General features: G+C 41.4%; 1 protein-coding gene across 7 annotated transcripts in view; it reads left to right on the top strand.

Annotated features, from left to right (window-relative positions):
* LOC102734999 (general transcription factor II-I) overlaps nucleotides 1-14039 on the top strand; it is a 110443-nt gene that overhangs the window by 69845 nt on the left and 26559 nt on the right. For all 7 annotated transcript variants that reach the window (XM_081819586.1, XM_081819583.1, XM_081819585.1 and 4 more), the window contains 5 exons: nucleotides 592-702; nucleotides 2155-2220; nucleotides 5157-5340; nucleotides 8536-8594; nucleotides 9782-9853. In XM_081819586.1, coding sequence (XP_081675712.1) covers nucleotides 592-702; nucleotides 2155-2220; nucleotides 5157-5340; nucleotides 8536-8594; nucleotides 9782-9853 — 492 coding nt within the window. The remainder of the gene's footprint in view (nucleotides 1-591; nucleotides 703-2154; nucleotides 2221-5156; nucleotides 5341-8535; nucleotides 8595-9781; nucleotides 9854-14039) is intronic.

Raw genomic sequence — 14039 nt, 5'->3', positions numbered from 1 at the left:
AGTATCTGCTTGTTCATTTCTACTGGGTTTTGTGTTGACTCAGTCAGCATTATCTGTTTCACAAATAACGTAGCCTAGCCCTATTTCATTAATTCTGTAAGTTTTGTGTTTGTTAAAAGTGTTTGACGTAAGTTACCTACCCTCCCTTGTTTATGCATGCTTGGATTTTATATAAGCTGAAATATTTTTCTCTTCAGCTGTATTTCCTCCCCCTTTTCGTGTATATTTGTATAATTGTAGGTATCTGTCTCTTAAAACCTTTTGCCTGAAAGACTTAAACTGTAATCTTACGAGCTGAGAGGATTTAGGGGAGCAGGGAAATTGAGGAGGATGTAATTCAAATTAGACTAAAGAAGATGAAGTAAGGCAAAGGAAAATGAGGACTATTCACCTGAGCACCTCCCCTCGAGAGTAGGCAAACTGCAGGTGTAACTGGGAAGGAGTAGGCCTAAAATGACCTTAGAGAAGTACTGATGGGGCAGCTGCAAACGGATATACAGGCCCCCGTCTTTTGAATGTTGAGAATTGAACAGACGGCAGCCAGAACTCACTCAGACTGTTCCTCCAGTGATGACAATTTTCTTTTTCAAGATGATGATTATTCTCCACCTACCAAGAGACCAAAGAGCAGCGAGCCCCCCCAGCCACCAGTCACGGAGCCTGCCAATGCTGGGAAGCGGAAAGTGAGGGAGTTCAACTTCGGTAGGTTCTACCTCAGATACAGGCCCCTTTTCTTTCTTTCCTTCTGAACGTTTCCTGTTTCTCCTAAAACTTAGAGCCATTCGTGTGTGTGTGTGTGTGTGTGTGTGTAGGGGGGAGGGGGGAGATGCTTTAAAATACATTACTGCCTTAGATTCTAACAGGAGGAAAACCAAGGCAATTTGAAGCACGCTTACAGACACTGTTGAAGCTTAGTGTGAGTTGACCAGAGCACAAGACATTGTGTCTTCTGACGTTAAGTATGGTTGATAGACTTTGAATCAGTATTTTGATGACTCAGCAATTAAGACGTTTTTCTTAGCTTTAAAACCTTCCTTATTTGGGGCGCCTGGGTGGCTCAGTTGTTAAGCGTCTGCCTTCGGCTTAGGTCATGATCCTGGGGTCCTGGGATCGAGCCCCACATCGGGCTCCCTGCTTGGCGGGAAGCCTGCTTCTCCCTTTCCCACTCCCCCTGCTTGTGTTCCTTCTCTCGCTGTCTCTCTCTCTCTGTCAAATAAATAACTAAATAAAATCTTTATAAAAAATAAAACCTTCCTTATTTAAGATCTGTTTCCCACTTTGATTTTTTGTGTTCTGTGTAACTGCCAGCAGCTAATCTAACCAAGCCCCAGTGGATAGTATATATTTTTGAAGGGACTAAATAAAATATCAGTGGAGCAAATTATATTTGCGATCCATATTTTGAATAGGTAAAACATTTAACTTCTACATTTTTTAAATAGCTTTTTAGTATTTTAATTTGTCATAGTCATTAAATGTTGGATATAAATTGATTTTATTTATAGATAGTAGTAAGTTTACATGTATTTATATTCCTTAGCACTCTATTTTAGGGTGCAACTATATGTAAATACTTATTTCTACACAATTTAGGCGTGTTTTAGAAGGTTTCCTGAATGACCTTGGACACCTCCTCTTTTTTGCCTCCATTTTATACTGTTTAATTGGACTGGTCTTTTCTGACCTTTTTAGAAATTATCAGGCTGAAAAGAGGTGCTCAGTGTTTTGAAAATAAACTTTATTTAAGTCATCCCTACACCCCATGTGGGGCTTGAGCTCACAACCCCAACATCAAGAGTTGGACGTTCTTTTGACTGAGCCACCAGGTGCCCCTCGAAAATAAACTTTAAAAACATCTCTTATAATCTCTCATTGGACCAATTCTAAGAAGGACAAAAAAGGGAAAAGTTCTTAAGAAAGCAGTAAAATTATATAGATGGAGTTGGATTATTAAAACTAGGATGTGTGACTTTTGATCTTGGTTGGGGTCGTGAGTTCAAGTCTCATGTTGGGCATAGAGATTACTTAATATAAAAAAAATTAGGATGTATTATGTAGAAAATAAGTCTTTAGATGTTGGGTCATTGTAATATAATAGTGCCCCCAGGCAGGGATTTATTGTTTAGATGTAACTTAAAACTCTCAATTTTTCAGAGAAATGGAATGCTCGAATTACTGATCTACGGAAACAAGTGGAAGAGTTGTTTGAAAGAAAATATGGTAAGTCTAAACTCAGAAATTCTTGTAATCGTTTTTTGATAAGCCTTTTAACAATTGGGTTACTTTTCATCCAGTGTAAGAAAGTTCACTTCTCACAGTGACGTATCGGTCCGTCAGAAGGTTGTGGAGAGTGTCTGTTCAAATATTAGAAACCTTGTCTCCTAGATTACTATGAAGCTTTGGGAAAGTTTTCTTTCTGTGATTACCAATTAGCATTTCTTTGAACCCTTCAACATGCTCCTTTGGGGGTTTATTTACATATTTGTTGCAGAGTCCAGGATCTTGGAGATCGAATTGAAGATGAGCTTCTTCATAATAGTCTTTCTTCATCTGCTGTGTTAAGTCCAGTATTCATCTTGTGTCCTTATTTTCTCGACAATTGATATGTAATTGGTTAAGTTAGGTCTCAAATTGTCTTCTCCTTTTCTTTTATTATTCTGTCCTACATCTGCCTTTAGGTAGTGATCAAAAAAACAAGCACCATGTTACCCCCGGTTGGTATATATTACCTAAAATATATATCATCTAAAAATAGCAACCTTCATTGAACTGTGTTTTTATTTGGAGGATTCTTAACTTTGCAGTGGACTAACAGTCTAGAAAATGGGCTGATTATACTGAATTTTCACTTGAAAATCCTCTTTTTGGAGTGCTCTCCCGCATCACTGAGTTTCTCTGGGTGAAGTTTTTAAATGATAGACTACACTGGCATTATTTAGTTTACTAAACTTGAAATGATAGTTCCTGTACCATTTTTCATGGATGACAGCTCACCCGTCCGTGAAGATTCGGAATGAGAGTAAATTCAGTAACTTCTCCTTAAGGCTCTCCTAGTAGCCCTCCCTCTCCAGTAGCCATAGCGTTTTCCCTGTGATCTTAATTGGTCCACTCAAAGCAGAAACTCCCAGAATTTGTTATATTCAGCATTGTTCTGTGCTGGTAAGGTTACAGGCCCTGGGGACAGAATGCTCAGCCCTTTCTCTTCATCCTCTCTGAGGATGTGTTAGGAAGATTTGATAAGATAGACAGCATAGTGTCTGTAATAGCTGGTGCGTAAGTACATAGTAAGTACTTTTTGTATATACTTTTGTTACTATATACTTATTGTAGTACAGATTCGAGTAAAAATAATTTACTGTTAGAAAATCTCAGTGCTTCTCATAAAGGGAAACAAAAATTATGTTTTTGCTTTTGTTGTGATGGTGATTTATTTCATTATTTTGCATATAAGAAAATAATGTTGGGGCGCCTGGGTGGCTCAGTTGTTTAGCGTCTGCCTTCGGCTCGGGTCGTGATCTCAGGGTCCTGGGATCGAGCCCCGCATCAGGTTCCCTGCTCAGCGGGAAGCCTGCTTCTTCTCCCTCTCCCACTCCCCTTGCTTGTGTTCCCTCTCTTGCTGTGTATCTCTCTGTCAAATAAATAAATAAAATCTTTAAAAAAAAAAGAAAAAATAATGTTTTCCTCCTATTGTGAGATTTTAAGAACAATATTCACATTTTACAAGTGGAAACAATGGTGATAGCCTTAGTGGAAGATGTTTTCTTTGTTATGTGAATAGGATTTTCAGATGCACTATGTCAACAACGGATGTTAAATGTCAGTATTAGTGTGTACTGTGGTCCACTTGAAACTTCAGTACACGTATTAACGTTTAGCCAACAGACTTAAAATACTAGTGAAAAAGGGCGGCTGTTCTGATGAAGGGGGATTCCTGTGGGAGGAGTTGGGAGTAAGGGGAAGCCACGGGAGTCCTTTCCCTGTGGGGCTTACGGGGCCTTTCTGGCCAGGTCAGTAGCTCATCTGCTGTTCTTGCAGCACACGCACTAGAAAGCTGCTTCCGTAGCGGTGCCGTGCTCGTGAAGTAGAAGTTTTTGGAAGAAAAGCCATAGGTGTCTGCAGTCTAGAACATTTGTCGTCGATTGACTCAGCATCAGAACGTTTAACGGTGGAATTTTTGATAGTCTATAAATGTGCCTCTATTATGAGCTTAACCGATGCTTTTTAAAACCTTTTTATTATGAAAATTTCCGAACAAAAGTAAATGATACAGAGACCCTCTAAGTATCCATCACCCACATTCAACAGCCTTTAACATTACAATATTTTCCTTCTTGCCCTTTCTCGCCTGTCCCATCTCTTTTTGATGCAAGCGTATTTTAAAACTGTAGTGGTGTCCCAGACATCCTGTCATTTCAGCTCTAAGAAGTCTACATTTCAAAATGGGGAGTTGAGGGGCACCTGGTGGCCCCAGTCAGTAGAGCAGGCGACTCTTGATCTCGGGGTCGTGGGTTTGAGCCCCACGTCTTAATCTCCGTTCCATTATCACACCTGAAAACATTACATGTAATACCCAGTGATGTTCAGATGTACCCTGTTGTTTAGAGAATCTGACCCTTTAGTTTGTTTGATCAGTAAGGTCTTCTCATTATATTTGAATCTTGAGACTCCCCATGGTTTTGACCTTTTGCAGCTGCTGCATTATTTTACCTTTGGACAAAGAAATTGTAGCAGAATATTTACAATTCAGAAAAATTTTCTGCTTCTGTTATTTCATTAAAAAAATCCTTTTTACACTAATGTTTATCGTTGAAAAATACTATTTCCTGTAAATACTGTATGTATTAACTGGTGTGAACCGGTATGTTTTTCTGGATCGTACGTTCTTTAGATTTCAGTAGATCGTGTAGCTGCATCTGCGTTCCCCCAAAATAATACATTATTTGATTGCAGATTTGGTTAGAGTACCGGCATCGTTGTTGTTCTTTTCCTTTTAGTTCCTTTGTATTACTTTTTTTGTGATTCAGTTAAAGTAAACAGAAGCAAAGATAAAGTTACAAAAGTTACAGAGCAGTACGTATTCAATTACTCTGTCGTACAAACTGTGTGGTTAATCCCTGCCAATTAATGATTTTTCCTCTCTCTTTTTATCCTTAAAGCTCAAGCTATAAAAGCCAAAGGCCCTGTGACGATCCCATACCCTCTTTTCCAGTCACACGTTGAAGATCTTTATGTAGAAGGACTTCCGGAAGGAATTCCTTTTAGAAGGCCATCTACTTACGGAATTCCTCGCCTTGAGAGGATATTACTGGCAAAGGAAAGGATTCGTTTTGTGATTAAGAAGTAAGACGCTCTTTGGACTCTTGTTTTTGTTCTTGTTTAGTGCATCTTTTTATACTGTTGTCAAATGTTCATTAACCTCTAGGGCTGTATTTTAATTAAATTTGAGTTATATATTATTTTATTTACCGCATTTTAATGTGTCGCTGTGGACACGTTTTTCTTGTTCATGCCCAGATTTGGCTTCTAGAGCATGAATATTTGCCCATATGTGATTGACATATAGCTGTCATTGTCTTTCTCGAATTTTCTTCTAAGTCTGCTAAAGAAAGGAGTAGAGTATCAGTAGAGTATTCATTTAATCAGAATTAAAAATTTTTAATATTTTAAGAAAGCAATACAGTGCCAGTCAATATCAACAAACAGTGTCTTGTTTTAAGAGTTATTTATTTATTTTAGAGAGATTGAGAGAGAGAGAGAGACTCTCAGGCAGACTCTGCACTGATCATGGAGCCGGACATGGGGCTCATCTCACAACCCTGAGATCATGACCTGAGCCGAAACCAAGAGTCGGACCCTTAACTGCCTGAGCCACCCAGGCATCCCAAATAGAGACTTTCTGACATAGAAAGGGTGGGGTAGCAGTTAGGATCTCCAGCAGTAAGGGAAAAAAATCCTTGTCAGTCAACTTCATACAGTAAAATGCTTACCTTACAAGGAGGTCAGAGGTAGGATGATTAAAACTGGTACATGGAACTCTGCTTTTATTCTTCTCCAGATTCTTCCTTCCTTGTGCTGTTTCCTTAGACCAGTAGTGTGCTGGATGCAGTAATTCCAGGCTTCACAGCCAGGCAGGGTGTAGAGGAGAGACAGCAGCTACCTTTGTTTCTCTTGGAAGGGGCCTTACTCTTCTCTGGTTAGAATTCTGTCAAGTGCTTATTCCTCAACCAGGTACAGGCACGAGAAAGATAAACCATTATGGGTTCGGACCAAGTGGTACTAGGGCCGCAGGGAGTGGCGATGGGTTTGCTTCTGCTGAAAGACATGGCTTTAAATAAATAAATAACTCTTAAAACAAGACACTATTTATTGATATTGATTGGTACTGTATTGCTTTTCTAAAATATTATACTGATACATTGATACTCTACTCCTTTCTCCTTAATGTGTCACTGTGGACAGGATTTTCTTGGTCATGCCCAGACTTGGCTTCTAGAACATGAATATTTGCCCATATGTGATTGACGTATAGCTGTCATTGTCTTTCTCCAATTTTCTGCTAAGTCTGAAGACATGGCTTTCATTTTAAGTCCTTCTATTGGGAATGAGTCTTTTTGAACTGTGTTCATATTGTAACTGATTTTTAAACTTTTTTTTCTGACATCTCTTGAACTGAAAACAGTAAAGTAAATAAAAGTAGTGGAATAGGGACTCCTGGGTGGCGGAGTCGGTTAAGTTTCTGACTCTTGGTTTCGGCTCAGATCGTGATCCCAGGGTCCTGAGATCAAGCCATGCCTTGGGCTCTGCATAGAGTCTGCTTAAGATTCTCTTTCTCCACCTCCCTCTGCCCCCTGCCCCTGCACTCCCTTGCTCGCTCTCAAATAAAATAAACCTTAAAAAAAACCCGTAGTGGAATAATAGTATTTATCATTTGCAGAAGTATTCAACTTCATTACTTTGGGAACACTCTGGTACTGTGCTGAAAAAATGGGAATTTAACTACTTTGATCAGAGATTACAGCCAAGCATGCTTGCATCTGTATTGGTATTCAGTAAGGGGATGACAGCTTTTAAGATTTAGTTAAGCACGAAAAAGACCTAAGATAGGTACCTCAAGATAATAAGTGAGCTGTCCTCCACAGAGAGAAACTTGTTGCAGATAAATTTTTAGTTTTGAGATCTAGTGGACTCATGAAATTGAACTGTCAACCAATGGGCTTGTTCTAAAACCCTGACACTAGCCAAGAACCATCAGTAAGCATACATTGCTTGATGTATTAATGATACATTAATAAGTTTAAGAAAACTCTTTTGCACTGTCATTTTATGCTTTTAATATTAGAGGTTTTAAATTCATTTTAAATAGCAAAATTAATAGAATTTTATAGGTTTGTTATATTTATATAGAATTTTAATATATAGAATTATATTTATACTGAGTTTATTATATACAGATATATAGTGTTGCTAGTATTTGCTAACCTTCAAGTGTATGAAACTGGGTTTGGATGTTTAAATGTTAATGCAGGCATATCATGGGATACTTTGTGCCATGCACATCCTGTTTCAAGTCCTTTCAGTATACTTAGTTATAGTTAGGGTAAGCCCTCTTCTACATCGAGAGGGACTTTTTTTTTACATTATTTATTTGAGAGAGAGAGCGAGGGAGAGGGAGAAGCAGGCTCCCTGCTGATCATGACCTAGGATCATGACCTGAGCCGAAGGCAGACACTTAACTAAGCCACCCAGGCGCCCCTTGAGGGGGACTTCTAAAGCCTTTCTCTAATGGTTAAGGTGGTTCGTCTTGATGTATGTATTTTGTTATGTATTTTGTTTTAGAAGGGTAATTCTATAGAGTTTAGCCAATGTCTTATTTCTCACTCACTAATATTTGAATATTATATATAACCATTGATTCAATCCTGTGCTAGCTTCCAACATTTCTGAAATGGGTCATTCTTGTCTCTGACCCAATCCCCACCCCTACCAGCAACCGCTGACTTTAGGTCATTACATCAAAAAGGAATGATGGGCTGTATAAGTTAGATTGTGAAAATTCTGTTATCTAGAAATTGTATTTTCTGGGCAGTTTTGTATTACAAAATAAAAAACATGTAATCTATCTTACAGATGTGTTAGTGTTGAAATATATTTAGGATTTTTATAACCAATTTATAGATGTGTTGAAGTGAGGTACTCTTGAGTATAATGTAAAATTAAAAGATCTCATTAAAAAGTTTTGTGGCTCTCTTCTTTTGGTGTTACACTTTTATAAGGTATCTTTGGGTTGCAAAGTGAACTCTTTCTGTGAAGGATACATATTCCAAGATGCACCTTATGAAACAATTTGCAATTACCATTTGGTTTTATTATTCTCTGGAAATCTCCAGAAATGAGGATTTAATTGTGCTCAAGAGTTCAGATTGTCTCTTCTTTTTAAAACTAGTCTTCACGACAGAGTATCTAATAAGTACTAGTAGTTGCTACTTTTGCTAACTGTTACCTGGTAAATACTTAGTACTTTTTCTCACCTTGCAGACATGAACTTCTGAATTCAACACGTGAAGACTTACAGCTTGATAAACCAGCTTCAGGAGGTAGGTCTCCAGTCTTGTTTCAAACTGTGTGTCATAGTGGGGTCCTTGGCTGGCTCAGTTGGTAGAGCACGCAACTCTTGATCTCAGGGTCGTTAGTTCGAGTCCCTTGTGGCCATAGAGGTTACTTTAAAAAAAATGTGTCAAATCAGAACATTATATACAAGAAATACACAATATCGAAATAATATTCTCTGCTCTCTAGAAGAATAAACCCATGTTCTTCCTAATAATCCATTATAAATAAGTGCAAACATCACATTGCTGGGAAGACTGAGAGAACTAAGCTCGTTCTACTTCTGAGACACAAAGTCTGTTACCTGGCACGGTGAATCAGTGTGTTAACCCACATCTGCATTAGTCAACTGAATCATCCCTCGTCATTTTTTTTTTTTTTTATAAAATGTTTTATTTATTTATTCATGAGAGTCAGAGAGAGAGAGAGAGGCAGAGGGAGAAGCAGTCTCCCCACCTAGCAGGGAGCCCGATGTGGGACTCGATCCAGGACCTCGGGATCATGACCTGAGCCGAAGGCAGACACTTAACCATCTGAGCCACCCAGGCGCCCCCATCCCTCGTCATTATCCACAGGACATAAAAGGGCCTACTTCTTAGAGCACAGAGCTTTGGGTATCATCACTTGTTGGTGAGACGTGTTTCAGGGAAATACAATTGTGACTTGTTCTCTTACTTCACTTGGCTCAGCTCTAGAGGGCTGGGGGTGGGGTTAGAAAATGGAAATCCTGTCACTTTGAGTTGGTGTGATGAAGGCTCACCAGCATTATCCTATCCCTAAATTTACCATCATGGAGCTCACCTGCAGGCTACTGTTCAGTGAACTGCACTCTGCTGTTTCCGAGCTATGATCATGACACTTGAGAGTACCTGTGAAATTACTGAGTTATTAATTTCCATTTTGTCATTGTTTCATTTGTTCTTTTTATTCGGTGTCAGCAATGTTTTTAAGAAACACATTCTGAAATCTTAGAAATAATCTTAGAACAGGAGCGCCTGGCTGGCTCAGGTGGTGGAGGGTGCGACTCCTGACCTCTCAGGGTCGTGTGTTCAAGCCCCATGTTGGGTGTAGAGATTACTTAAATACATAAACTTTAAAAAAATTCATTACTTAATTGACCTAGTTTAGTAATGCCACTAGTTTGAGGACGTTGTATGTTTGTTATTCTTAACAGTGAAGGAAGAGTGGTATGCCAGAATCACTAAATTGCGAAAGATGGTAGATCAGCTTTTCTGCAAAAAATTTGGTAAGTGTGATATCCCCCACAACTAAAGTATATTACAGAATAAGTTTCCCAAATTTTGCTTTAAGAAAGTAAATACAGTGAAATGATTCACCTCGTTTTCTTTTTTCCCCTTTTTAAAAAACATGTAATTAAGAAGAGTTCAGTGATTCATCAGTTGCATATAACACCCAGTGCTCATTATATCATGTGCCCTCCTTAATGCCCATCATTATGCAGTTACCCTATCCCCCCATCCCCTCCACTCCACACCCCCTCCACTCCAGCAATGCTCTTGTTTGTTTCCTATGATTAAGAGTCTTTATGGTTTGTTTCCCTCTCTGATTCTGTTTTAATTTTTCCCTCCTGTCCCCTATGATCCTATTTTGTTTCTTAAATTCCACATGTGAGTGAGATCATACAATTGTCTTTCTCTGATTGATTTATTTCATTCAGCGTAATACCCTCTAGTTCCATCCACGTCAGTTTCAAATGGCAAAATTTCAATTTTTTTGATGGCTGAGTAATATTCCATTGTGTGTGTGTGTGTGTGTGTGTGTGTGTGTGTATATACCACATCTTCTTTATCCATTCATCTGTTGACGGACGTCTTGGCTCTTTCCACAGTTTGGCTCTTGTGGACATTGCTGCTATGAACATTGGGGTGCAGGTGCCCCTTTGGATCACTACATTGGTATCTTTGGGGTAAATCCCTAGTAGTGAAATTGCTGGGTCATCCGGGAGCTCTAGGCTTGAGGAACCTCCATACTGTTTTCCAGAGTTGGCTGCACCAGCTTGCATTCCCACCAACAGTGTAGGAGGGTTCCCCTTTCTCTGCATCCTCGCCAACATTTCTTGTTTCCTGACTTGTTCATTTCAGCCCTTCTGACCAGTGTGTCATCTCCAGTTTTCTTTCATTGATGAATATACGTATGTTAATCCTGAAGAGTTTTAGGCCCATACCAGAGGGGAGAGAGCTCTGCAGCAGAAGCGCGAGTTCTCTTCCTGAGTAACTCTGACCCAGTGTCGCTGGTACAGCGTCGGGCCCCTCGCAGTCCAGGAGTCCTTTGTCTTTGGCCCCTTCTGCAGCACTTGGCGTGCCTCTCTGTAGGAGCAGGCCTGGGTCACAGTCTGTTCCTAAGGGCTGGTTATCCAAAAACGCGGTGTGCCCCACACTGTTCTCCTCTTACTCCCTGGCCTTGCCGGCTCCCATCCCTGAACACTTGACCATACTTGGATTTGGTTTGTCACCGCGGCATCTTTTGTTATCCTGGGCCGCTCTCCCCTGCTTTGTCTTGCCTTCAACAGGGCTGTGTTTCTTCTTTTTCTTGCTTTCACTGTTTTAAACCATTTATATGGACCGTTACGAACCTGGGTGACTGTTGGTTTCTTCCCGTGTCCCTGGTTGTCGTTTTCGTTCTTGATGGCACCTCCCTTTAGTTCAGTCTGTCCAGCTTGGAGTGCTGCCTGACAGCTTGGTCCTGAGTCCTTTGGCTCCTCCCCTGCTGTGCTCTCTGGGCAGCCAGTCCCTCCCATCTCCCGTTGTGAACATATCGGAATCTCTGTTTCCTGATGGCTTTTACATTTAAGTTTCGAGCCGCGGAAACTCCCATTTGACATCAGAACTTTATTCTTTCCCCCCACCTGCTTGGTACCTCTGCAGACTTCACATGTCCGAATTAGGATCTTTGTCCCCCTCTGCACCATGTTCCTTTCCCCGACCTTCTGGGGGGCACCACCCTCTCCCCCATTGTCCCAGCCAAAGCCCTGGGAGTCACCCTGCATTTCTCATTCTCACAAGGCCTCCTGCTGACTGGACTTTGAGCTCAGCCCCAATCCCTACCCTTTCCTCTGCTCCCGTCTCTCCCAGCACAGAGCCAGTGCCACAAAGCAGCTAGGTTTCAATCTCATTAAAAACATACAACGGAGGCATGTCCCCTTTCTGTTTTCTGTTCATGGCCTCCCTTTGTTCTTGGAATTAACCCCACCGTCCCCGGTCATAGCCACCCTGCCTTTCTTCTGATAGCACCTCCTGGACTGTCCCACTGGCTCACTTCGTTCTGGCTGCAGTGACGGTCTACTTGTCCTTTAAGTTTCGAAGGTCATGCCCTCCTGGGGAGTGTTGCCTTGCCGGGACCTCAGATGTTTTTGTGCCTCTCCTTTTCGTTTACATTTCAATTTAAATGTGGCCGCATTGGCCTGGTCTTCACTTGGGGTACCCATCTACCGCACACCATTAAGCACATCCGGTCTCATACCCATTTTCGTTCCTCGAAGCACTAATGGTGGTCTTCTGCCTCCCACTACAACACTGTAGATAATGACAGCCGAGATCTTGCGTGTCTTGTCTACTGCCAGACCGTGCTTAGTGCTGGAGTAGGTACTGACCAAATACTTCCTGAAGAGACCAGTGTCACGGACCTGTGTGCTAAAGCCGCCAGAAATCACTGAGCCTTTCAGTCAGGTAGTGTACATTGGACCTCGTGAAATTATGTCACCGAGAAGACCAGAGGACATCCCGGAGCGCCCCAGCTGCCCTGCACGGGGAAGGCTGTGGTGGAGGGCAGCGTGGCGGGCTGGCACGGAGAGTCCCAAGGACTGCAGCGGTTCTCACTGTTCTGCGAGAGAAACCATTTGAGTTTTACCACAAAAAGCCAAGTCTCCTGGGTGATGATTCTTACTTGCCCTGCAGTTTCCTGGAGGGGTGCATGGCAGTGGGTGTTAAAGACGTAATAAACCAGCTCTTAGGTATTTCTCAGGTGGCAGCTGCGAACTTAGGTCACTGACTAGATGTTGTTTATCTCTACTCTTGACCTGGGAATTGAAGGCATTGGGGAGAAGTCTGAATTTTAAGTTTTTTCTCCTGATCCCTGTCCTTGACTACCCAATGTGAATTCAGGACCTTAGTGACAAGTTCTCTCCTCTTAGTACGTCTGGTTGGAAATCAGCTAGTGAGCAATAAACTAAAGCATCTTCCCCACTTTAAAGATCATTTTATTTCCAAGGCATTTAGTAACATGAATCAGGTGAAGAAGGCCACCGTAGTGTCATTAGAGTCCAGGAGTATCTGCATGAACAGGTTTAAACTTTGCCCTCACGTGTGGTTCTGGAAGTTGAGCTTGGGAAAACAGTCGGCCAAACCTGTTAGCACCACTGATGCTTGCCAAGCAAGCTGACTTCAGCCTTGTGGAAAGAGGAGGCTGTTGACAAGCCCATATACTCACTCAAACAAAAAGGAGCCAATGGGAAATATTCTGGCTTGGTGTCAGAGCTAAGAAAATAGGTAAGAGCTTACGTGTTGCTACATTATAAACAATAAAAGTCTGGTTCTTTGTTTTTGCTCATGGCCTTAGCTGAGTCTAGGACTGTAGGTAATGTAGAGAGGGTTGCTGTTTTCTCCAAGGTTCCTGAAAGGGGAAGGGGAAAGCTTACGTTTTCTGTAAGTGTCAAACATTGTAAGTGTAGAAGGTTCCACTGCTTCAGCAGAATAGTCCGTTTTAGGCCTTGGGCATCCGTGGACACCCGGGAGCCAGGTGCTGAGAACGCGGCAGAGCAGAAGGCACAGTGGGACTCCCCCAGACACGGGGGGAAAGGTACATAGTACACAAGAGGTGTTATGTCTGGGGACATGAGGGGAATAGGGAGCCAGGCGGATTGTTGTTTTCTCTAGAGGAAGCCTCACTGGTGACCAGCTAATGCAGTTGGCCTTCCCCCTTTCCCATAACTTCTGCTCTTCCTCTCTCTACTCCAGCAGTTGATTCTTTTTTATTTCATAGGAGTTTCATTAGAATTATGACTATTCTTTTTTGCTATATTTCCCTGAGTAATAATTATTGTATTACGTATCATATCGTATCTCCCAGGTGTGGTGTGAAAGGCTCTACCACATTTCTTGAGGGAGTGTTTCTTTTAACAGTAATGATCTTTATTACACTATGTGTGGTTTTCTTTCTTTCTTTTTTTTTTAAGGTTTTATTTATTTATTTGACAGAGAGACACACAGCGAGAGAGGGAACACAAGCAGGGGGAGTGGGAGAGGGAGAAGCAGGCTTCCTGCTGAGCAGGGAGCCCGACGGGGGGCTCTATCCCAGGACTCTGGGATCACGACCTGAGCCGAAGGCAGACACTTAACGACTGAGCCACTCAGGCGCCCCCTGTGTGTGGTTTTCAAATACACATTCTTATAGCAAAGAGATCCTGGGACACCTGG

The sequence above is a fragment of the Leptonychotes weddellii genome, chromosome 5 (genome assembly GCF_054177405.1).
Source record: "Leptonychotes weddellii isolate Sample4059 chromosome 5, ASM5417740v2, whole genome shotgun sequence".
NCBI lineage: Eukaryota > Metazoa > Chordata > Mammalia > Carnivora > Phocidae > Leptonychotes > Leptonychotes weddellii.
The sequence above is the reverse complement of the archived record's forward strand: the minus strand, read 5'-3'. Positions and strand labels throughout refer to the sequence as shown.